The sequence below is a fragment of the Camelus dromedarius genome, chromosome 24, assembly GCF_036321535.1.
Source record: "Camelus dromedarius isolate mCamDro1 chromosome 24, mCamDro1.pat, whole genome shotgun sequence".
In the NCBI taxonomy this organism is placed as follows: Eukaryota; Metazoa; Chordata; class Mammalia; order Artiodactyla; family Camelidae; genus Camelus; species Camelus dromedarius.
The window spans coordinates 1,837,249-1,861,302 of NC_087459.1; the positions used below are offsets into that span (position 1 = coordinate 1,837,249).

The window sequence follows — 24,054 nt, forward strand, 5'->3', positions numbered from 1 at the left end:
CTGCACATGTGAATTCCAAATCAGCATCTGGCCAGTGAGAATGGTCACTACCAGCTGCCATTATTGATGCTACTCCAAGGATGGCAGGTTCTGGGACAAATTAGGTCTCCATTAAATGTTAGTTCCCGTTTTCCTTTACACTCCCAGCTTTGGCAGCTTTTTTGAATTCAAGGATGTCTAGGGCTTTGGACGTGGTCCTAGATAACCCTGCCCCCTGAATTACCATCTACAGCTATCTGTCCATCCACCTATACATCCATCTGTCCAGCTGCCCATCCTATTCCCAATCCAAAAATTGTTTGAGGCAGATTATAAAAATGTATATTGTTCTGGGTCAGGAATTGGCAAACTTTCATTAAAGGGCCAGATGGTAAATATTTTCAGATCTGTGGGCCATATGGTCCCTGTTGCAAGTACTCTGCTGTGATAGCACAAAAACATCACAGACAACATGTAAATGAATGGGTGTGGCCAAGTTCCAGTAAAACTTTATTTCCTGAGAAGTGGTGGGCTAGTTTATGCACATAATTTGCCAACTCTTGTTCTGGATTTTAAAAAATACGTGAGGAAATTAGGGTGAGGGGAGAAGAAAAATGGGAAGGTGTTCTAAGTGGCATCAATAAATGAAATGCATGCTATTTTCTAGAGCTGAGTTGAAGATTTGACTCTGAGCTTCCTAGTAGCCAGTGCAAAAAGAGAAACCAACCAGCAACATTATTTGCAAATAATGCCTTTCCTTATGGGGAAACACACACACTCACATTCTTGTGTGAGTGTGCACAAGGAAAGCATGGCTTATCTTGTTCCTGGTCTTCATACTCAAGAGGAGTATTTCCTGTGGTATCCTATAAAGAGCATACCATGTGGATGATAGGGACCATGTCCCCTGCCCCAGTTCTTCAGGAAGTTTAATAGCAGGCTTCTTGGGGCTGTTTTTACTATTCTCATCCCTCACCATAATAACATGCATTGATAACTCATTAGCAATACCAGTTCAACATCAGTAGTTCCATTTTATCCTCCACTTTACAGAAGAAGAAACTGAGGCTCAGAGAGGTTATGTCCTTATGCAAGGCCACAGCAGCACTGGGATTCCAACCCAGGTTTGACTGATCTCAAAGCCCATGATCTTAACCCCCTGTTACACTGCATCCCTGTGGGCTGAGGGCCCAGAGGGGCAGTGCTATGATGGGTCTGGACAGTAAGGTTCTGGAACGCACCTCTTATGGCCTGGCCTGCTCATCTGGCCTGCTTCTCCATCACTTTCCTTCCTAGGATGTGGCTGTTTTCCAAGGCACTGCTGGACCAGAACACAGCACAACTGCTCCTCAAGGCATCCGAGGAGCAGAGGGGAGGCCAGGTCCTGACCCTGCAGGGCCAAGTCCAGCACACAGTGGCTGCCTGGGCAGCCATGCCCCACGTTCTGACCCTCACAGGCATGCTGAAGCAGAAGGAGACGCTCAGAGAGGGTGAGGGAATGGGGAACGCCATGGGCCAGGGGCAGTGGGGATTTGGGGCAAGCACTTTCTATGCATCCACAGGGTAGATTAAATCCTGCACGTTTTCTAGTCCACTGAAGCTCAGTTTCAGCTTCTCACACACTGGTGATACCCTTTTGTCAGAAATTAATACCCATTCTGACAAAGTGAATCTTCCGCTATCTAAATATGAAACAAGCTTCCTCATGCAGGACTTGTCAGAGCCTTAACTTGCTAATGGACTTTGGAAATATCCAAGAGGGAGAGTTGGGTGCAGTGTTCCCCAGACAATTTTTTTCTAATGCTTTTTTTCCTTCTAGTTTTATTGAGATATAGTTGACATGCAGCTCTGTATAAGTTTGTGTACAGCATAGTGTTTGACTTACATACGTCATGAAATGGTTATCACAAGAAGTTTAGTGAACATTCATCAGCTCATACAGACCCAAAATTAAAGAAATAGAAAAAATGTTTTTCTTATGATGAGAGCTCTTAGGATTTACTCTCCTAACAACTTCTGTGTACATACAGAGTGTTAATTATATGTATCATGTCGTATGTTATATTCCTGGTACTTATTTATAATATAGCTGGAAGTTTGTACCTTTTGACTCCCTTCATCCAGTCCCCCATCCCCGCCTCTGGTAACCACAAATCTAATCTCTTCTTTTTCTCCAGTTGAAGTATAATTGATGTGCACTATTATATAAGTTACAGGTTGTGCAACATAGTGATTCACAATTTTTAAAGGTTATACTCCATTTTAGGTATTATAAAATATGGCTATATTCTCTGTGTTTTACAATATATCCTTCTGGCTTATTTATTTTATACATAATAGTTTGTATCTCTTACTCCCCTCCCTCTATCTTGTGCCTCACCCCTCCCCTTTCCCCACTGGTAACCCACTGGTTTGTTCTCTATATCTGTAAATCTGTTTTTTTGTTGTATTCACTAGTTTTTTTTATTTTTTAGATTCCACGTTTAAGTGATATCATCAGTATTTGTCTTTCTCTGTCTGACTTATTTCACTTAGCATAATGCCCTCCAAGTCCATCCATGTTGCTGCAAATGGTAAAATTTCATTCCTTTTTATGGCTGAGTAGTATTCCATTGTGTGTGTGTGTGCGCGCGCGCGCGCACGCGTGTGTGTGTGTGTAGTCACATCTTCTTTATCCCTTCATCTGTTAATGAACACTTAGGTTGCTTCCATACCTTGGCAATTGTAAATAACGCTGCTGTGAACATTGGAGTGTATGTATCTTTTGGAATTAGTATTTTCATTTTTTTTCTATATACACCCAGGAGTCGAATTGCTAGGTCATATGGTAGTTCTATTTTTAGTTTTTTGAGAAATCTCCATACTGCTTTGGCTGTACTGTAAATTGGCTGCACCAATTTACATTCCCACCAACAGTGTACGAGGGTTCCCTTTTCTCCACATCCTCGCCAACATTTTTTATTTGTGTTCTTTTTGATGACAGCCTTTCTGACAGGTGTGAGGTGATCTCACCCTTGCCCTAACCCTCACCCTAACCCTAAGGCCCTACAACATAGGAATTTGTAAAACCATGGTTGCAAGATTCTGCAAGAAAGTTCTATCTGTATGGAAAGTGCTCCAGACTCTGTGATAGAGTTTAGCATGAGTTCCTTTTTTGGAAGCATAGAACAATGGTGTTTAACCCAACCTGGGTGTGCAGAGGGGCCAAGGAAGGCTTTCTGGAGGTGGTGACCCTGCAGTCATATTTTGAATGACACGGAGGGAGATATAAGGGGACTTGGACCACGTTAAGGCCCTACTGGAGTCCGGTGGGGTCAGGACACCTAAATGATTCTGGTAAGAGCAAGAATTTCCCTAACGCATGAGTCATGTATGGGCCTGGGACTGGCTCAGTGGTGTGGAATCTTTTCCTTTGGATGGAAGAGACCTCTGAGCCATTTTTCTATCCCTAGAATTCCAGGTCGGAGCCCTCAGGGCTTCCCAGGTTTCAGTTTTGTTGTCTGTAAGATGGAGCCCTTCCGTCACGGTGGTCTGTCACTCTTGAGCAGGATTGAGCACTGATATTAACAGACATGCCTTATCAGACTTGCTGCTTTTTTGCCAAAGCTCCTTTATTTGTGAATTAGTTTGGCTGGTTCTCAGAGCATCCTGGGAGGGAGCTGATTTAATTTGGTCCATTTTCAGATATGCCCTCTCTGACGTGCGTTAGAATTACATCATGGACCTAGGAACTTTCTGCCCTAGGATTCTTTACCTTCCTTCCCGAAGCAGCCCAGTCCCCTGGGCTGGCCCCCTCCTCTGTACGGCTTCTCTCCCATCCTCTGCAGGCACCATCAAGGTCACTGCTGACTCAGCAGTGCTAGGATTCCTCCTGCGGGACAAGCATGAGAAGACAGGGAACAGCACTACTGTGCACAGTGTGACCTGCATCCTTGCCCAGAACAGCAGCCAGACCCTGCCAGGAGAGCTCCGACTAAGGGGGCGACTGCAAGCCCAGATGGGGAGCCTTGGGGGCCAGGCCAGCCTCTGGGCTGATGCGGCCAGCCTGTCTCTGGGTGGAGTCTGCACCTGGGGCCCTGGGCATGGCCAGCTCTCAGGCAGCCTGAGTCACAACATCAGCACCTTGAGTGAAGCAGGTAAGAGGGATGGACAGGGCCCAGTGACCTCCTCCCCCAGAGACTCTCAGGGCCTGAAGCTAAGGGAGTTAAAGGAGCCCCCAGTCCCCAAATCCACCTTCCAGCTGTCTCCTCCCCCTACCAGTGCCTCCCAGTACCTCCATCTTCCTTGGGATGTTACTCAACACCAGTTGCTACCCAGTATAGACAGACTTCCAAACCAGATGGCTGACAGACCCTGCTGCCACCCCCTCCCCCAGGACTCCCCCCACCGCCCTCCCAGTCCAGCTTCCCCGGCTTGGAAGCTAGCAGGGCCTCCAGGATGTGCTCCTGCATGGCAGTTCAGAAATAGCTTTGACACTTCTTGGGGACATTTCCATGAGTCCTGGAGGGGTTCAGAGGAGCAGCAGTGAGGGGAGAGCGCAGACGCAGACCCCTACACCCCTTTTGCTTTCTGAGAACCAGTCCCTGTCTTTGAGGGGTTAGAAATCCAAAGGGGACACTGGGCCTATCACTTGCTCTGTGTGGCCATTGTGGTGTTTGTTAGGTGGGACCTGGGGGTGAGTCTGCCTCAGGGCTCAGGGGCCCCACCAGAGAGAAGGTGGGCTCTCAGAGACCCCCGTTCTGGCTCCGGTGGACCTTATACGGGGCTCCTCTGTCTCTGTGCTTCCTCCTCTCGCCCCTAGGACTCCCCTCCGAGGCAGGGATTCTCCTGTCTCACACCCATGTGGCTTCCAACCTCTCAGTGCGTGTGATGCTGGGTAGTTTGGGGGCCCAGCTGGATGCCGCCCTTGGCCTGGAGGGCAGGGCTACCAGCGCCCTGGGCAGCCGGCTCCATGCCAGCCTTGGCCACACGGTGCCCGGCCTCAGGCTCTGGGGCCTCCCCTTCACCGTGGACGGCCGCGGACACTTGCAGGTGGGTGAGAGGGCTGGACCCGGGCCCCATGGGGGCAGTGGGTCTGAGGGACACCCACAGCTCTGCTTCTGCCCAGAGCACGGGACCCAGTCTGGCTGCCGGGCTGACAGTAAGCGTGGAGGATGAGCAGCTGCGCGTAGCCCTGGAGAAGAGGGAAGCCAGTGGCCACCCGGGGCTGGCCCTAGGGCTGCACCGTGGCCTCTGGCAGCTCCAGGTGAGTGACTCAAGGCCCCCATGTAGGCGGGCCCAAAGCAGCCCATGGGAGGGCTGCTGCTTCTGCAAGTTACCTGGTCACCTACCCAGATCCCACTGCTAGAGCCCCTCCCATTGCCTTAGCCCACCCACTGCCTTAACCCCACCTGCCGCCATAGCCCCTCCCACTGCCTTAGCCCCTCCCACTGCCTTAGCCCCTTCCACCCTCCCTCCCAGCCTCCCACCAAATTCCCCATCCTCCTTTCTCATCCATCCTTTCTCCTTTCCTCCCACCCTCCCCTCCCATCTACCCACCTCACTTCCTTCCTCCCCACCCTGCCTTCACCTCTTCTCTTTCTTCTGTCCACTTGTCCTCCTGTCCTTTTGTCAGCGCTTCCTCCCCCGCCCCCCTAACTGCAAGTGTAGTGAGGCAGCCACCTCAGAGGCACTCTTGGTCTGTCTGGCAAAATTAAAACTGCTGAGACTCTTGCCCATCAGCTCGTGTTCTGGGTACGTCCCCCGGAGAACCTAGAACACGAGGCGAGGAAACACGGACACAGCTGTCTTCTGCATTGTTCTCAAGAACAAAAAGCAGGAAGCCACCTCTGTGCCCATCACAGGCGTGGTGGCGTGGCTAAACCATCCAAAGTGTGCGGGAGGCCGGGTGAGTGATCAAGGCGTGGGGGCTCCAAGCCAGGCTGCTTCATTGCTTACCAATTGTGCAACTTCAGGCCAGTTGCTTACTCGTTCGGTGCCTCAGTGCTCTCATCTGCAAAATGGGACTGTTAACAATCCTCCTATAGTTACCTTGAGGATCAGATGAGGATCCAGTTAGATCCTGGCCCACACAGGCCCTGTGAGGACATGAGCTCTGGTTGCTTCTGTTTTTGACGATGCTGTGGGGTGGCACTCGGGTCTACACAAACCTCTCTTCGGGGGCTCTCTTGCCAGGGAGGCCTTCACAAAGGGAGATGAGGTCGAGCTGGATCTTAGTACTCTGACTGAGGTCAAGGTCAGGGAAAGAAGCCTCATGCCTATACACGCCCCTAACCCACCTCACTGGTTTCTACAGGTCAGTTGCAGTGGAGACGCCTCACCTGCCCAGCTGTCAGGGTACTGCTGGGGAAATGTCACCGGGTGGCCTCTTGAAGTACAGGGGTCTTTGTCACTGGCAGGGCAGTGGTAGTAGATGGTAGTCTACCTCTGGGGTGGGGGGCAGGCATGGCCTGAGTACTGGGGGCTGCCTATGGAATGGCTGGGGGCCTGGGACCACTGCCAGGCTGACCCACACGGTCCCCTCCTCCAAACCTTCCACATCCTCAGTGACTGCATCGGGGCTCCCAGTCCTGAGTGGGCACCCAGCCCAACCTGACAGCAGATGGGTGGTCCCTTCTGTTAACACAGTTAAGACACTGACCCAGTATCTCAGTATTTCAAGCCAGCCTCTGCCACAGGGGGTTGCGCTGGGAATGGGCACACCTGGGCCTTTAGGGCAGATGGACTGTGGGGCTCACAGTGCACGTGCTGCCTGGGCTGGGGCACAGCCCAGCTTAGGTATTTCTGAGCTCTCCCAGGCCAGGGAAGAGGCGGACAGTAGGCCCTCTCCTGTGCACGGCCGGACTCCCTGATCTCCAGTGGGGCTCTGTGGCTCCTGGACTAAGAGCTATGGGTGAACTGGTCACGGGGCGACCACTGGGGCTGCCTGGGGACCTTGTCAGTGCTGCCTTGCAGCCAGCTGGTTGTAGGCCTGACTCGGCTGCGCTCTCAGCCCAGCTGGTTATGGGGAGCCGGCCAGTGAGTGTAGCCCTGAGGACTGCCTGGGGGAGGAGGACAGAGGTGTTTCTGCTCCTGAAGCACACTGGCCTGGCTGCTTGCTGGGACCCGCTTGGGGGAGCTAGGTCCAGGGAGCTGACCTGCTCGGGGATTGGAGAGACGTGAGCCTGGAGGCTGTGAGTCAGCACTGCAGCGTGTCCAGCCTAGGGCACTGCCTGGGGGCCCTGGGAGCTGGTGCTACTGCCTGGCTGTACAGGTAGGGGGAACATGGCGTCCTGGGGGAGGACCGTTTCTGCCAGCTTCACCTCTGTGAGCACGAAAGATGCGATGCTTTCGTGCCACCAGCTTGGGCAGTGGTAGCAGCTTCAGTCAACACAGGGAGACACAAGGACCAGAAATTCAGACCAACATGACTTTCCATCCTGCCCTACTGCTCACCTGCTATGTGACTTTTAGCCAGATCTTAACCTCCCTGAGCCTCAGCCACATCGTCTGTAAACTGCAGGTGGCAAAACCTACCTTATAAGCGTTGAGCATGATAGAGCCAGCGCACCTCGAGTGATGCTCTCAGCTTGGTATCCTTTCTTTTGCCTTGGTTTCAGCTACCAAGTGAATCACGATCTCATTTTACCGATGTGGAAACTGAGGCTCCGGGAGGTGAAGTTACCTTCCCAAGGTCACACAGTGGCCTGAATGGTAGGAAGGTTAACCAAGAGAATTGAGGATCAGGATTGAAAGGATCCTATGGGCTAGTGGGATGGACTGCCTCCCCCCAGAGGAAACTCAAGAGTAGAGGGGCACAGGGAGTTACGGCTACACGTGTGAGAGAGACTGAAGGGGAGGCGATTGCTGGAGAGACTAACTGCAAGAGGGTTAGGACAAGAGCCGTGGAAGGTCCTTTCTTTTTTTTTCTTTTTTTTTTTTTTTGATTTGGTTTGGTTTATTGAAACTAGTCAATTTTAAGATTCATCAAATCAATAAAAGTAAAGAAAAGAAAGATAAATAACAAAACATGGTCTGGAACTCCAGGAAAGGGCTAGAAATCAGACATTCCTTAGTCCTAGAGCTGGCCAGCGACATCCAGGCGAGAGAACCCGTGGTCTGGGCCCCGTGGTTGGCCACCCCCGAGCTATGTGGCCCCTTGGTGGTCTCCACTTAGCTGCAGTGGGGCTAATGTGGGTGTTCGCCCTGTTGGTGGCTCTGTCCCCTCCCCAGGCAGATGAGCGCAGGGTGACAGAAAGAGGCTGAGAGCAGCTCCTGGTTCTCTCATGGGGGGGTAGATGCCCCAGGACCCCACAGATCCTGAGAACATACCACGTAGAGCTGAGGTGACTTCCATTTCGGGCATTAGGAAGGACGTGTCCAGATAAGCCACGTGAGAGAGGTTGAGAGGCCTGAGACTATCGCGGAAGAGAGAGGAGGAAACAGAGGGGAGGGGATGCTGGGGACCCTGATGGGCTCTGAAAGTCGGATTTCGTGACTCCCTGGGAGGCCAGTTTCAGCTCTTTAGAGAGAAGCGCTTTGTAGGAGCATCGCCGGTTAACTGGGGTCATGGATGCCCAGGGGGATGGGGGCTCCCTTGACTGCCTCTGGCCAAGAAGAGAGTTGCACACTTAGTGGGGTGCTGTGGGACACCGCTTGGCCTCACCTTTCCTTTCTTGGTGGCAGAATCCGGCCGTGCTATCCTTGAATGGCTCCTTCTTGGTCCACGCTCTTGGGGCCAGCCTGGTGGCTCGGGTATCTTCTGGGGACACCTTCGCCCAGGCCCACGTCCGCACAGCCTGTGGCCACCATGCCCATCTGGACACCAGCCTCCAGCATGCGTGGCCCCCACTTCAGGCACTGGGGGTTCCCCCTGACAACCACATCCGAATGTCTGTTGGGGGAGACGACCCCCCCAGGGCTCAGCTGGAGGTGGCCCTGGGCCCCTGTACCCTGACCACCCATGGGGATGTCAGGACAAAGGCCAATGCCACACACACCAACTGGACCCTGTCTCTGGTGAATTGCTGCCCCCAGCTGGAGGTAAGCCCCTTCCCCACCAGTCAGTGCTCTCCACAAGCTATTAACTGCCTACTGTATGCCCAGCTCTGCACTTGGCATGAGAAACTTTTGTCTTTTTTTTTTTTTTTTTTTTTTTTTTTTTTACTATTGTCACTTGAATTGGGGAACTCATTGACTTCAAAGCTTTGAGCCAAAAATGGAACCTGAACTGAATTTTCTCCCCTTTCACAAAGGGCCCTCCTGAGATACTGGTTCTCTCCCTTTCTGGGGCTCAAGTTGATGGTTTCTCATGACCTCACTTAGGCCATTCCTGGGGTTAAGGACTCAGGAGCAGGAATGAGCATAGTGAAAAGTCAGAGCTGACATTTTTTGGGCACATGGACTGAGTGTTCTCTGAGGCTTCACAGACATGCTCCTTAAATCCTCTGCCCCAGGAGGAAGGGGCTGCTTCTACCCCTAGTCCCTGGTGATGCACTGGAGCCCAGAGAGGTGGGGGGACCCTCTCATTCCCATCTCGGGCTGGTGCCCCTATGTGGGGTGTGTCTTGGGCCCCAATGGAGTGAATAGCTTGGGGTCTCCGCCATCCAGCCGACGAACACTGATGTAAATGACCTATTTCCAAGAATCAGTGCTTCCTGGGTGCCTGGCTCTGGGCTCACAAGTCACAGATACTACGTTATTTACCTCTCCTAACAACTTAGGAGTCCACTTCCATTTTGGAGATGGGTAAACTGAGGTCACAGGTTTAGAAAGACAGAGTCAGTGGGGGAGCCCGAACTTGAGCCCACATCTCTCAATGGTGTACTTTGCAGAGGGAGGTGCTGGTAGAGTTCAGGTCATAGGGCCAATGCTGCCCTCTTTCCACCTTGGCCCATCTCCATCTTTCTGATTTTGGCTTCTAAAGCTGCGCCTAAATCCAGCCATTTTCCCCACATTTCAGGCAACAGGAATCCCGCAGGCCCTGCACTCTGAGGGCAGCCTGACCTGGGGCCCCTGCAAGTTTGACCTGGCTACGGACCTCCACAGTGACCATGGAGACGCCCACCTGCAGCTGGCCCACACCTGCGGGCCCCAGACCTCGGTCCTCGGGCGCCTGACACACTCCCTGCCCCTGCTGGACCGCCTGGGCCTACCACCCCGGAGCACCATCAGCCTGACTGCCCAGCCCGGCCCTGCCACCCACAGCTCCCTGGACCTCCAGCTGGGGCCGTGCCAGCTGCAGGGCGCCCTGGAGCAGCGCACTGGGGACCAAAGCACATGGATGCTGGCCACCCAGCCAGGCTGCCCGCTGCTGGAGGTGCGTCTGGCAAGCCAGCAGGGTGACCAGTGAGGCAGCTTCCAGAACCCATGTGTGAGGCCTGAGCCTGGCTGGCATCTCCCTCCAGGGGCTTCCCAAGATCCCAGCTACTATTTCCCAAATGCCCTCCTGGATACTTGGCCCCTCTTTTCTGTAATCGCATGTTCCCATTTGGCAGATGAGAACATTGAGGCTGGGAGAGATTAGAGGCATGCAGTGCAGTGAAACTCAAGGACCACAGATTTGGAATTTATGAGTCTTATCTTTTTAGTAAAATTGTGAGAGCAGGAAGGAGACAAGGGAAGCTCTCGTCAGCTGACAGTGGGGAACAGTCACATCTTGGTTTCATAACCCGTTAAAAACCACAGGCTGGGTTTTATCTGGGCTGAGAGATGATGTGAGAACTGTCCTGTGATGTTTGGGGGTGGGGAATCTGTAACTCTCAGGAAAAGGGGACGCTGGAGTCTGGTCAGCAGTCAGGACTGGTGCCCTTGTCTGAGTGGGACAGGCCACCCCCCTGTCTCCTGACAGAGCTTCCCGGGCACAGGGACAGTCCGGTCCACTCAGCATCCCCGAGCATAGGGCTGAGCCCTGCAGTTGCTCTGTCAGCAGTAATCAGGTCACCCCAGGATTGGGCCGTGAGAGAGGAGAGCATCCCGGGATAAAGCGAGCCAGCCCGCTAGGAATTCTTATGATGATGAAAATATTCTGTGTTTTGCTCTCTGGGACAGTAGCCAGTAGCCACGTGTAGCTACTGAGCACTTCAAATGAGCTCACTAGTGCTACAGAGAGACTGAGTTCTTACTTTTACTTCATTTTAATTTATTGTTGGGTTTTTCTGAGGGGGGTAGGTAATGAGGTTTACTTATTTATTTTTAGAGGAGATACTGGGAATTGAACCCAGGACCTCATGCATGCTAAGCATGTGCTCTACCACTTGAGCTATACCCTCCCCACTACTTCATTTTAATTTAAATGGAACCAGCCCCATGTGGTTAGTGACTGTCCTACTGGACAGCCTAGATGTGAAGCAGACTGAAGGCAGATCAGATTTGCACCTTGGCTCTGCTGCTTACTAGCTGTATGACTCTGGGTAATTTACTTTACCTCTGAGCCTCAGTTTTCCCATCTGTAATATGGGGACAGTGACTACCCACCTCAGAGCCATCAAATGGGGTGAAGAGAGAACCTTCTTATACAGCACTTAGCCTGAGGCTGCGGGTGTACTCAGTGGCCTGTGATGGATAGTTGTGTATTACGTTTGGTACTGCTGTTTTGTTGTTACGATAATGGGGGAGGGGCACAGATTGGTGGGTGGGGGAGCTGGAGGGGTAAGAGGGCAGAAGATGGAAAATCGGGTCACTCCCAACGTGGGACCGCCCTCTGACCCCCCTCTCTCTGGTCTGGCAGGGCCTGGGCCTCCCAGCGGGAACACAGCTCAGCGGCTCCCTGCAGGCCTCGGGTGGGGAAGCAGAAGCGTCAGGGGCCCTGGCAGTAGCCGGCCAGACCGCCTCCCTGACCTTGGTGGCGGCTGTGCACCCATCTGAGGCCACACTTCGAGTGAAGCTGAGGCACACGCTGTCTGCACTGCATGCCGTCCCCCCAGAGACCTCGCTGGCCGTCCAGCTTGGGTGGAAGGCCAGGAACCGGCTGGGCGCGGAGCTGCACATGGGGGCCTGCGAGCTCCAGGGCAGTGGTGAGCTGCAGCTGGACCGCCAGCTGCAGTGGTGGGTGCTGGCCGAGAGCTCCTGTGAGGCCCTGAAGGTAGGTGTGCTGTGGGTGGGTGAGAGGGGAGGGCACCAGGGTCCCCAGGAGGCAGTCCAGGGGCCTTCTTTTTGACCACTGCCAACACAAGAGAGATCGGGTGAACCAGGAGGAATAGACGCATCAAATTCTTATTCAGCACTGGCTCTGTGCCCTGAACACACAGCCATAAGCAAAGCAGAGATGACTGCCTGCCTCAGGGAGACAGGCAGCCCCCAGGATAAATCGCTGAGCTGTGGTGAGGGCTAAGGAGAGAGAGAAAGTGGGTACGGGGGCATGAAAAGCAGGGCAGATACTGCAATTTTATATGTTGGTCAAGGTTGGCCCCAAGACAGGATGAGCACAGACTTGAAGGAGAGGAGAGAGTGGCATCGTAGATATCTGGAGAAAAGGGTATTCTAATTACGGCCTGTGCAAAGGCCCTAGAGGTGGAAGGGCATTCTCTAGGACTGGGGTCAGTGAACTGTTTCTATAAAAGTCCAGATAGTAAATATCTTCCGCTTTGCCGGCCATTCAGCCACTGCGGTAGCTACTCAGTGCTGCACAAAGCACCATAGACAGCATGCACGGGGTGGGAGTGACCGTGTTCCAGTAAAGCTTTATTTACGACAAGAGGCAGTGGGCTGGATGTGGCCCATGGGCCATCGTTTGCTGACTCCTGTTTGATAAAAAGTCCATGAGGTGGGAGAGCTCTCAGATTCCGGATCCATCACAGGAGGAGAGGTAGGATCAGTTGGAAGTTGAATGTGAGTGTGAGAAAAAGAGGGGAGCCGGATGGCACCTCTGGCTTTGTCCCGCGTGACAAGAGAGTGGGGGCTGCTGTTCCCCGTGATGGGGAGAACGGTGGGCGGAGGAGGAAAGTTGGGGTGGGGATGTCACTGACTCACAGTCCCCTTGTGGACGTGTTAAATTTGACAGGACTGTTAAACGCCCAAGTGGAGATATTGGGGGTGCTTTGGAGTCAGGGGGTCAGCTGTGATCTGGACTGGAGGCCTCCACCTCTAGGTGGTCACATTTAAAGTCACAGACTGGCCGAGATGGCTCTGGGGTGGGTGGAGACTAACCACTCAGGCTGCAAATCTGGAGGCGTGGGAGGGAAGCAGCCGAGGGTACCAAGAAGAAAAAGCCAGGAGAAGGAGGATCCCCAAGGGAGAAGGGCTCGAGGCTGGGGAGGAGGGGGTTTCAAGAGGAGAGGAGGGTTAATGGGGTGGGTGCTGTGTCAGGCAGCCGTACCAGGCGCTTGGGAAGGCCACTTGTGAGGCCAGGAAGTGTCCGACGGAACTGCGGTTCTGCCCCTGTCTCTGGTGGCTTTGAGCGAATCATTGTTCCTCTCTGGGCCTCAGTTTCATCGTCCATAAAATGGGGTGCAAAGATCTCTTCCACTCTCAGGATTAGACGAAACAGCAGATACATGCTGCACTTGGGATCTGCTGGCAGGAAAGAGATGCCCGCATGGGCCAGCCTAGCAGCCTGCTTCCCGGATGGGCCCCCATCTGCCTCTTGAGAGCAGGTGTTTGGGTTCTGTGCCTAGGGAGGTGGAGGGGAAGGGAGAGAAGAGGTGGGGAGATGCACGTTCCGCAGCTGCCAGTTGGTTTCCCAGGACTTGGTTCTCTTGCGTGCAAAGAAGCGATCCCTCATGGTTTGGGGAGGTGGGAGGTGGGGTGGGAGAAACTGAATGGCACCGGGCTACAGATGTGGGACCCTCAGGCGCTTTGAGAACCTGGTCATTCATAGACCCTCTGCCAGAATGACTCACGTGTGCATACTCTTGCCCCATTTTATGGGCAGTTCAAGTGGGGAGCCCTGATGCCCACTTCAGACCCCACCCTGGTTAAGAAGCCCTGTTTCCATGTCTCTTTAAACCCCTCCAGGCCCTGGGGGTCCCAGGCCAAGTCAATGGCTCCGGGCACCTTGTGGTGAACTCCACGGCCATGGGCGCCCAGGTGCTGGTCACTGTGGATGCCAGCACACTACAGGGGCTGCTTGTCCTCAAGACCACCAAGGTGAGGATGTGGACAGGTTGGGTACTGAGGGCGGCCTGAGAAGGGGTGCTGGGACCACGTGCTTGCAAGGCCTGAGGAGAAACATTCAAACACCCTCCCAGTTCCACAGAGAGCCCTGGCAGATGAAAGCCATGAGTAGAGGAATGAGGCTTCTGGGGAGAAGTCCCTCAGCTGCCTCTTCCCTTTCCTAACTCGCCCAGGAGTCACCACCCATACAACTTTTTAAATATCAAGTACATAGAAGCACACAGCATGTTCCTTTTTGTGTCCACCTTCTTCTGTTCAACATGATGTTTGTGGGGTTCACCCATGCTGTGTTGATTATCCTTTTCATGACTGTATAGTATTCCATGATGTGACCCTATTTTGTGGGCAATTTATTTACCCATCCTATCAGTTAGCATTTGGGTGGTGTCCAGTTTCTTGCATACTATTTTATTAATTAATCATGTAAATATTTTAATTCTATTTTTAAAACGTTTTTTGTGGTGTAAGACACATAACAAAATTTCCCATCATAACTATTTTTAAGTACGCAGTTTAGTGGCATTAAGTATATTCATTGTTGTGCAGCCATCACCATCACCCATCTCCAGAGCTCTTTTCATCTCACAAAACTGAAACTCTGTCCCCATCGAACAATAACTCCCTGTTTCCCTCTCCCGCCAGTTCTTGGCAACCACTGCTCTACTTTCTGTCTCTATAACTTTGACTGCTCTAGGAACCTCACTGAAGTGTAATCATACAGTGCTTGGCTTTTTGTGACTGGCTTCATTTCCTTAGCATCATGTCCTCCAGCTTCACCCATGTTATAGCAGGGGTCAGAATTCCCTTCCTTTTTAAGACTGAATATTATCACATCATAGGGATGAACCACATTTTGTTGATCCATTTATCTGTGAATGGACACTTGGGTACTTGGGTTGCTTCCACCTTTGGCTGTTGTGAGTGATGCTGCTATGATCACGGATACGCAGATACGTCTTCCAGACCCCACTTTCAGTTCTTCTGCATGTCTGTGTCAGGTTTTTGCCTATTACAAACAGGGCTGCCTCACGCTCTAGGACCTGACTCCTAGGGAACGTATGCGTGGAGGGGAGTCGCTGAATCGGAGGGTGTTGTGTGGATTCACCTCCACTTACTCAATTTTACTTGAACTAGCTGCCTCCCCAAAGCTCCCTGGGAGATTCTCTAACCGTTACTTAACCTCAAAGTCCCTGCTGCTTCTCACCCCGGGCGTGTGATGCAGAGTTGCCCACCTGAGAAGCAGCTCCATCCTGAGTCATTCTGAGCGTCATTCTGAGCGTCATTCCGAGCGTCTCGAATTTTCCTGTGGGCTGCTGATGGTTTTCTCCGTCCACTGCGTCCCACCCTGGAAGGCATCTCTCTCTTGGATGTTCTATGGGTGCCTCCCTGTACCTCATGGAGTCTTTCTCAGTGCGGTTCCTCCCATGGGCACCTCCCCGGTGAATTTCATCCACGCCACTTACTTTATATCAGATGCCCCAAATGCATACACTGTATTTCCTGAAAATCCACCCAGCTGTCTTTCCACAGTGTGATGGCCAATGGGGAGGGGGGAAAAAGAGGCTTGATGTCATGTCTGTGAGTGGTTTGTTTTCCTCTCTGTGGGACAGTCTGGCCACTTCCCCTGTATGTGAGTCTCTCTTGCTCCTCTGTGGACCCAACAAGAGGTGAGCGTGCTGCTCACGCACAACCTGCCCCAACCTGGCCCCTTGGGCCTCCCAGCCCGCGGCCTGCTGGACCTGACCACCGGGCGGCTCGGGCCCAGCCACAGACACACCCTGCGGGTCAGAGTGGATGGCACACAGGTGCAGGGCTCTTGTGGGGGCTGGGGGCTGTGGGGACGGCCCAGCCAAGCGCCCAGGCCCCACGGTCATCCACCCTGGCAGGCGTCCGAGGAGCTGCCCTTCACTCGGTGGCCAGAGCACATCTCCCTGGACTGCGTGTTCCAGCACAACATCCCCACGCTGCGGGCGCTGTGGGTGGAGGACAAGCTGGGCCTGCAGGTCAGCCTTGGCGGGCGGCGGTGATGACGGAAATCCATGCAAGTGTTCATTCATTCACTCAACAAACCTTTTTGGAAGTTTGCAGAGACAAGGGGATGGTAGAACGAGGTTCATCCTCCCTCTGAGCCTCAGTCTCCTCATCTGGGAATTGGGGATAATTGCACTCATTTCCCACACCCAGCCACACCCCTTGGGACTGTTAGACCTTCTCCAGAGCCTCCCCCTCCTCACTCCCAGGGCCCCAGTGCTTGTCCTCAGACCCTTTTCCCTTTATCCACGCACACTCCATTCCAGTCACGGTCTTTTCCAGTCTCTCTTATCCGTGCCATCTCTGCATCACCATCTCCCTCATGTCTCCCTCCCCTGAACCCCAGACCCGTAAGTAGACCCACCTGCCTGTTGTGTCTCCACTTGGGCGCCTGGTGGGAAACTCCGACTTGGCTGTTCCAAAACCAGACAGTCTGACCCCTCCAAGCCTGCCCCGCTCCGTTTCCCCAACTCGGCAAACGGCTCCTCGTCCATCCTTCCAGCCATGTAGTCAAACCGTTGAAGTCATACTTTTTTTGCCCACAAACAGTATCCCTCCTGCAGCAAATGCTGACAGACAGTGCTGCCTCCCAAGGGCACCCAGAACCTAGCCCCTTCTTACCACCTCCAGGCCACCTCGGGTCACACTGGGTCCTAGCCCACTGGCTGTCTCTCTCGCTTCCACCTTGTGCCCCTCTGGTCTCATCTTCACCCAGCAACCCCCAGGTCCACTTGAGCCCCTCACTCAAGAGTCCAGCCCAGCAGCCGAGAACCTCCTGCACGGACTTAGCCCCATCCCTGCTCTGAGCCCACCTCCCACGTCTCCCCTCCAGCCGTGCGTGCTGCCCCTCCCATTCCTCGTGCCCCCCTTCCCCGGGGTGGGATGTCCTTCCCTTCCGTGCCCTCTGCCTTTCTCAGACCTCCCCTAGACAGGCCCCCCTCCAGTGTCACCCATGCCCCAAGCCTCCATAAAGAAAAAACCCTCATCTCTCCCTGCTTCTCACACGGAACACTTCTTGACCAGGGCCTGGGGTTTGTCCCTACATCAGCCAACTTTCAGACACCAATTGGGTGTTCTCCAACTCAGTTCAGTTCTGACACCGTCTACCGGAGCTCTAATTCTGCCTAAGCTTCTAATCATGGTTTGGTCTTTCTGGTGATCAGCCCCCACCCGGGAGCCCACCCAGAGTCACCTCGTTAGAACAAAAGCCTCTCTGATCACCTAACTTTTTTTCATTGTAAAATACGTATGCTGTTTACCATTTGGACAAAAGAGTACAATTTAGGGGCATTTAGTACATTCATAAATTTGTGTATCCACTCTCTAATTCAGAACTTTTTCATCACCCCAGATGGAAACCCCGTACCCAGGAGCAGCCACTCCTCAGCCAGCATCCTCCCTCCAGTAAAACAGCACATGTGTAGTTAGCCCTGGGAGTAACAGTTATTTCTAACCTGCTCCCTTGATGGGGTCCTGGTTCTCCCCATCCGAGCGGCGTGGGTGGCACAAAACCCTAGGGTTTGCGGGAGCTGGGGCTAGCTGGCCGGGCTGGCTTTCTCTGTGAGGGGCGGTCCAGCGTCTCCTGGGTTTCATTCCAGCTCTTCATGGACATTCATGACGGTGGCTCTGGCTTTGAGAATTCCGGACGCGTCTCAGCAGGGCCTGCGTCGCTAAACTACTCCGTGAGCTGCCGTCACCACAATGGGCACCTGGAGCTCTCTGGCTGGAGCGATCACAACAGCCTGGTCCTGTTGCAGGCAGGGTTCCCGGGTGAGGCCCACCTCGATGCTGAGCTGCAGATGCGTGGTAAGGAGCCGGCTTCTCCCAGGCTGGGGCCTGCCTGCCAGCCTCAGGTCTGGACCCAGGGGCCCTGAGACCCACCCCTCACCAGCCCAGTGGGACCCTGAGCTCCAGGACTAACCAGGGACGCCTTTGCCCTGGGAGCCTGATTCCCAAGGGTACATTCATTTCCCAGGGCTGCCAAAGCAGCACTCCATAAGCTAGGTGGCTTAAAACAACAGAAATTAATTCTCTCACAGTTCTGGAGGCTGGAAATCAGTCATCAAGTGTTGTTGGGGCCATGATGGCTCCAGAGTTTCTAGGGGAGACTCCTTCCTGCCTCTTCCAGCTCCTGGGGCCCCGTCACTTCAGTCTCTGCCCCTGTGTCTCTACCTCGTCTCTGTTTTTATAAGGATGCCAGTCACTGGTTTAGGGCCCATCCTCACCCAGTGCCTCATCTGGGCTTGATGACCTCTGCAAAGACCCTTTTTCCAAATAAGGTCACGGTCACAGGTACTGGGAGTTAGGACTTCAGCATGATTTTTTAGGGGGAAACAGTTTAACCCAAAATGGAGGAGGAGGGGAACATAACAGTAGTAAGAACCGGCATTGATTGAGTGCTTACTGCATACACACCAGGGAAGCTTTTGCTATGCAGGAGCTCAATGAATCTGCTCAGACATGCTATTCACATCAAGGGAAAGTCAAAGCTACTCATGGGGCCTCTAGGCCCTCAGGATCTGCACCCTCACCTCTCTGACTTCTCTCCTGGCCCCTGCTCATTCCACTCCTTGTTATTCTTCCAGCACTAGAGGCTGGCTTCTGCCTCAGGACCTTTGCACAGGCTGCCCTCTGCCTGGAATGCTCTTCCTCCATGTATCTGCTTGGCTCACTCCCTCACCTCCTTTGGGTGTTTTTCAGATGCTGTCATCTTCTCAGTGAGGCCTCTCTCACTCACCCCATTTATTTGCACCTCCACCTTCCTCCAGCTCTCTACATCCCTCTCCCTGGCTTTGTTGTTCTGAGATACTGTGTGATTTACTTATTAAATATCTTTATTTCTCATCGCCTATCTTCCCCCAGGGCCCACACTAGAATGTACATTCCACAAGGACAGGGGTGGCTTTTGTCTGTCTGTTTGTGGAGTGGTAATAGTAGGTGTTAAGTTAATCATCTGCTGAGTGAATGCATGAACATATGAGGTCGGGGTTGATGACAGCATCCCCATTTTGCAGGGGAGGAATAGAAGCTCAGAGAGGTTGAGTCACTTGTCCCAGGCCACCCAGCTGGCTAATGATGAACCCAGGCAGTATGGCTCCAAAGCCACCCTCTGACCCCCATGTAGACTGTGAAGATTAAGGTCCCCGAGTGGCCCCCAGGTACCTTGGGTCATTCTCTTCTGGCCTCACTCTTCCATCCCTGGCTCTTAGCTTCCTCGGGGGCGAGTGGGGGCCTGGATCGGACAGGGGACTGTCTCAGTGTGAGCTGACCTCACAGACTACTCTGAGGAAGGGTTTGTTGGGGACATGGTGGGTAGGTGATGGAATAGTCATCCCAGGGATAATTTCCACCCCGCCCCAGTTCCTAGGGCCCAGGAGGCCTGGTGTTGCTGGCCTCCAGCCAGGGCGACCTCCCACCTCCCCCACCGCCATCCACATTGGGCTGTCCCAGTCCCTCAGGGGACATTTTCTTGCCTGGTGTCAACATTCTTGGTGTCCCCCACAGTCAGGAACCTCCCTGAGCAAGAGGACTGGGTCCCCTTCCACCTGTGCCCCCTCCCTCCTCATGGCCCACATGTAGCAGGCACACTGGGTGAACGTTGGATAATGATGAAAGGAAACAAACCCTTTCTGAGACACACTGTGTGCCCCATGCGCAGGTATTCACCCGTGTGTTATCTCAGTTAATCCTGGTGATGTCCTTTGAGGTGAGCAGGCAGTGCCCACTTTATAGGTGAGGGAATTAAGGCCCAGAGCTGCCAGGCCTGCCTGTGTCTGCAAGGAGGGGCCACCCGCCCTGCCAGGCCCAGGTGGCAGGTGATGGGGCTGGGCCAGAACCTGGAATCTCCTTTTCTGGAGGGTTTTACCTGCCTGCCCAGATGAGAAGTGGCCCAGCTCGGGGGCAGGGGACTGGAAGAGAGTCCCATACAAGGTGGGAAGGGGCACAGATCCTCCAGTCTGGGTCAGGCTCGCTGCAGGTCAGTATCATTGGATATTGATGTGATATTTGATTAACCCTGGAGAGAAGTATCATTCATTCATTCATTCATCCTGTCAACAAGTACTGGACACCTGTGATGTGACTGGAGCTGTGCTAAGTGCTGGGGACACAGAGCAGGGAGCAAGACAGACTAAAGGCCCTGCCCTCATGGGGCTGACCTTTTGGCTGGGGAGAGAGCAGGAAGGGTTGGCAGGTACTTTGCATGGGCAGTCAGGGGAGGCTACTCGGAGGAGGTGTCATTTCAGCAGTGACCCCATTGAGAGAAGGAGCTGGCCAGATCAAGATTGGGAGGGGAGTGCCTTGCTGCAAATGATGTCACAGGGGCTCAGAGAGGTGAAAGGCTTTCCCAGGGTCGATCCCACTGGTATCCTCAAGGCAGGGCCCCTCCCACAGCCTCTGGTACCTCCCTAAGCCCGGAAGGGAGGTGAACCCAAGTTCCCAGCAGCCTTTGCCTCTCTGCCCCTAGAGACGCAAGCCCAGGCCTGTGTGACCTTCCGAGGCGGGGAAGCTGGGGTCAGCGTGGACGTGGCAGTCCTGGTGGCCCGCCCTATGAACGGCTCCCTGGAGCTGATGGTGAATGCCAGCCACACGGCGCGAGCTCTCCGGACGCTGGGCCTGCCCTTCACCAGCCAGGTGAGGAGTGGGTGGGCCAGCCTCAGGCAAGGCAGGCTCCCTCCTAATTCTGTCAACTCCCATCCTGTTCCCAGGGGCAGAGGACCACTACGTGCACGATCCTGATGTGGCTGCTCTTGCTTTGTGTCTCTCCATCACTTTACAGTTTGTAAAGGTTTTATTGTTAATAACAGTTGTGAGCAGTGTCTGCTGAGCAACCTCTGTATTCCCAGCTGTGGGGCTGGTGTGGACTGGCCCCCTGCAGCCCTGTGTTCTGGCTCCCGGTCCTGTGTGCTTTCCCACTATTTCACTCTTTAATCAGAATCAAAGCCCAGCTTCCATTTGTAGAGTGCCTACTGTGTGCTCTGCTCCCCAGCGAGGGACAGAGCAGCTCAGTTGTTACTGACGCCATCTCCAGAGGTCAGTCCCAGCTCTGCACTTGCTGGCTGTGTGGCCTTGGGCAAATTCCTTAGCCTCTCTGTGCCCTCAGTCTCCTCATCTGTGAAATGACGCTCATAATTGTACTGACTGTGAAATGAGGCTCATAACTGTACTGATCACGTGGGGATTGTGAGGACGGGATGAGTTAACACCACTGATGCACCTGGGCTGGTGCGTGGCCTAGAGCAGATGCTTTAGAAGCTTTTGCTGCTCTGGTGATGGTGCTGATGATGGTCACTGTAACCACCACCACCACCACCACCACCATCATCATCTCTGGGTCACACACGACAGCTGAAGTGACCTGCCCAAGGTCACAGAGCAAGTAGGCATTGAAATAGGGACTCTGGCTTGGTTCTGGGTCTTCCCCTGAGATGCTGGCCTCCCCACCTCTGAGAAGGGGAATCAGCTGTGGCCCCCACTGCCCGGGGCTTTGCCCTAGCCACTGTCACTTGGAGTGAACTCACCCTGCTTGGCTGGGCCCTCCCACTACCCCGCGAGTCACAGAGCACATTCTAGAACGTCTTTCTCAACCTCCTGTTTTGGATTATCCAGCCATCCCCCTGCCCCTCACTCCACTCGGCCATGCGGAGGCCCCCGGGGCCAGGAGGTCACTCTTCATGCAGAGCTGGTGTTACTATAACCCGCGACTGAGCGCCCCCAACTTCCCTCTCCCCCACTTCATCTGAATCCCCTCTTCCTGGACTCAGGGCCAGGTGGTGAGACCCACGGGGAGGTTGTTCTTTGCTGATGCCTGGGGTGCAGGTCTGTGTTGGGGGCCCACAGTGGGCCACCTGGGCTGCAGTGAGGGACAGACCCAGGCCTGTGCACGGGTCTTCACCATCCAAGAGGTTATTAGATGGGGCCAGGCCTGCTGAGGGGCTGTCATACCCTGCTGGGCTCGGGGCACGGGGAGGTACTGGGGTTGCAGGTCGTGGCCTGGCCTGTGAGCGTCCTTGGGCCCCTCCCGATGCCTCACAGCCCCCCGATCTGCTCCCTCTTCAGCTCCTGTTTTGGCAGCTCTGGGCAGAGGAGGAGATGAGTTCCTCCCTGCAGCTGATCTGTGATTCTCAAGCCAACCTGGTCCTCCATGTCCGTGGCCAGAACCAGGTGCTCAGGTAAGGGGTTCTCTACACTTTGGGGGTCCTGAAAGGAGAGGAACAGGTGAGGGAGACTTCAGCTGAGCACCCCTATCCCCAACCCACAGCACCTCCTTGAATCTTCCCCACAGCCCCACTGCACCGATGTGGAAGGGGAGGCTCAGAGAGGCCAAGTGACTTGCCCAAGGTCACACAGCTAAGAAAATAACTTCAATCTCTGGGGGCAGGACATCCATGTGGAGTTCTTAGTCTCACAACTAAATGCATTCCAGGCCTCAAATACGTATTCATAACTATTACGGCCCTTGAGTGTGGGGACCTACTGGGCGCCTGGCTCAGGGATTGGGCGTCTTACATTCAGATGAAGTCGGGTGGGTCACCAGATTCCAGCATACGTACCAGGTCATTGAAGATGAGTAAGCCACCTGTTACAGTTTTAGACTAGTGGTTCTCACCTAGGGGCAAGTGTGCCCACCCAGGGGCATTTGGTGATGCCTGGGGAAATGTCTGGTTGTTACAACTGGGCAGAGGGTGCTCCTGGCTTCTAATGGGCAGGGGCCAGAGGTGCTTCGTACATGCACAGGTCAGCCCAAAACGATGAATCACGTGACCTGGGATGTCAGCCATGCTGATGTTGAGACACCCTGGGGTAGGGGAACCATCAGGATGGGACAGCACCCGGGGCTAGCAGCAGTGGGGAGCTGTGAGCACCCGGCCTGAAGGATCCAGGGAGCGGTGCTGTGTGCACAGGGCTGCCGGGAGGGAGCCCAGGTTTAAATCCCACCCTCCAGATCCTGCTGAAGTTCCCATTGACCAAACCCGAGGTGGCCATTGGTAGGTACTGCCCTGGCCCCTGTACTGAAGGGGAAGCTGAGGCTTGGAGACTGCACCTGAGGCACTTGCCCAGTGTGCCAGAAAGGCAGAGGCTGAGCTGGGATTCAAACACAGGTCACCTGGTGCCAGGCTCCAGCCTTAACCACTTAGCCCCACGGCCCTCCGGCCTCAGGGCGTGGGAATGACCTTTCGTCCAGCTGCTGCTGTGTTCCCGGATCTCCAAGCCTCTGCTGGGGAGGTTGGCTTGGTATGACCCGGCCCTGGACAGGGGCCCTCATGCCAGGCCTCTCATGCTTTTTTCTTCTTTCCAGCAAAGAGCTGCAGCTCTCGGCCCAGCATCACCTCCCCATCCTCCTAGGTGGCTGCCCCAGCAGAGCCTCGGCCTCTGCCAAGGTAACTGTGTCCCGCCACCCCTGAGCTCCTAACTGGTTCCAGATGCCCTGCCCGAGGCTGGGGGTGGGGGGGCCACAGGGAGTGTTAACACATCCACATCTGTCTGCCGGCCTGCAGCAGGCCCCTGTGGGCCACCCTCTGATACCCCTGGCTCCAGCTTTCCCAAACAGGCCCAGGTTTACATTCCTGGGCCAGCCCCCTGCAGCCCCCAGCCGGGCCCACGACACCCTCAGGAGTCGGGGGAGGCTTGCCCACCCAGTGCCTGGCACCTGGCACTGCCTCACCCGGCCTGGCATGCTCCTGGCTGCCAGATCGGATGACACGGGCCTTTTGAGCTGAGCCAGCATCACCTCCCAGGTGTCCCATCTGCCTGCCCAGGGCCCAGGGTCTCTGTCTTCCTGCCCTTGTCTGCGAATCCCGTTTTCACCTGGAACCCCCAGGAATCCCTCATCGATGCATCTGTGCTGTGCATGTGGCATCTAGGGGTACTAGGGGGAAGCAGGAGGGCCTGTGAGACCCAGGCTGGGGTCCCCCCTCCCTCTGTGAAGCTGTTGTTTATTTTTGTCTGCCCCTC

The 24,054-nt window shown here is 54.3% G+C and overlaps 1 protein-coding gene across 1 annotated transcript in view; it reads left to right on the forward strand.

Annotated features, from left to right (window-relative positions):
* Nucleotides 1–24,054, forward strand: part of LOC105089063 (uncharacterized) — a 130,791-nt gene that overhangs the window by 76,153 nt on the left and 30,584 nt on the right. The window contains exons 41-50 of the mRNA XM_064478760.1: nt 1,276–1,469; nt 3,807–4,115; nt 4,781–5,010; nt 5,087–5,228; nt 6,154–6,178; nt 6,280–6,352; nt 17,700–17,907; nt 20,567–20,733; nt 22,159–22,271; nt 23,399–23,480. Coding sequence (XP_064334830.1) covers nt 1,276–1,469; nt 3,807–4,115; nt 4,781–5,010; nt 5,087–5,228; nt 6,154–6,178; nt 6,280–6,352; nt 17,700–17,907; nt 20,567–20,733; nt 22,159–22,271; nt 23,399–23,480 — 1,543 coding nt within the window. The remainder of the gene's footprint in view (nt 1–1,275; nt 1,470–3,806; nt 4,116–4,780; nt 5,011–5,086; nt 5,229–6,153; nt 6,179–6,279; nt 6,353–17,699; nt 17,908–20,566; nt 20,734–22,158; nt 22,272–23,398; nt 23,481–24,054) is intronic.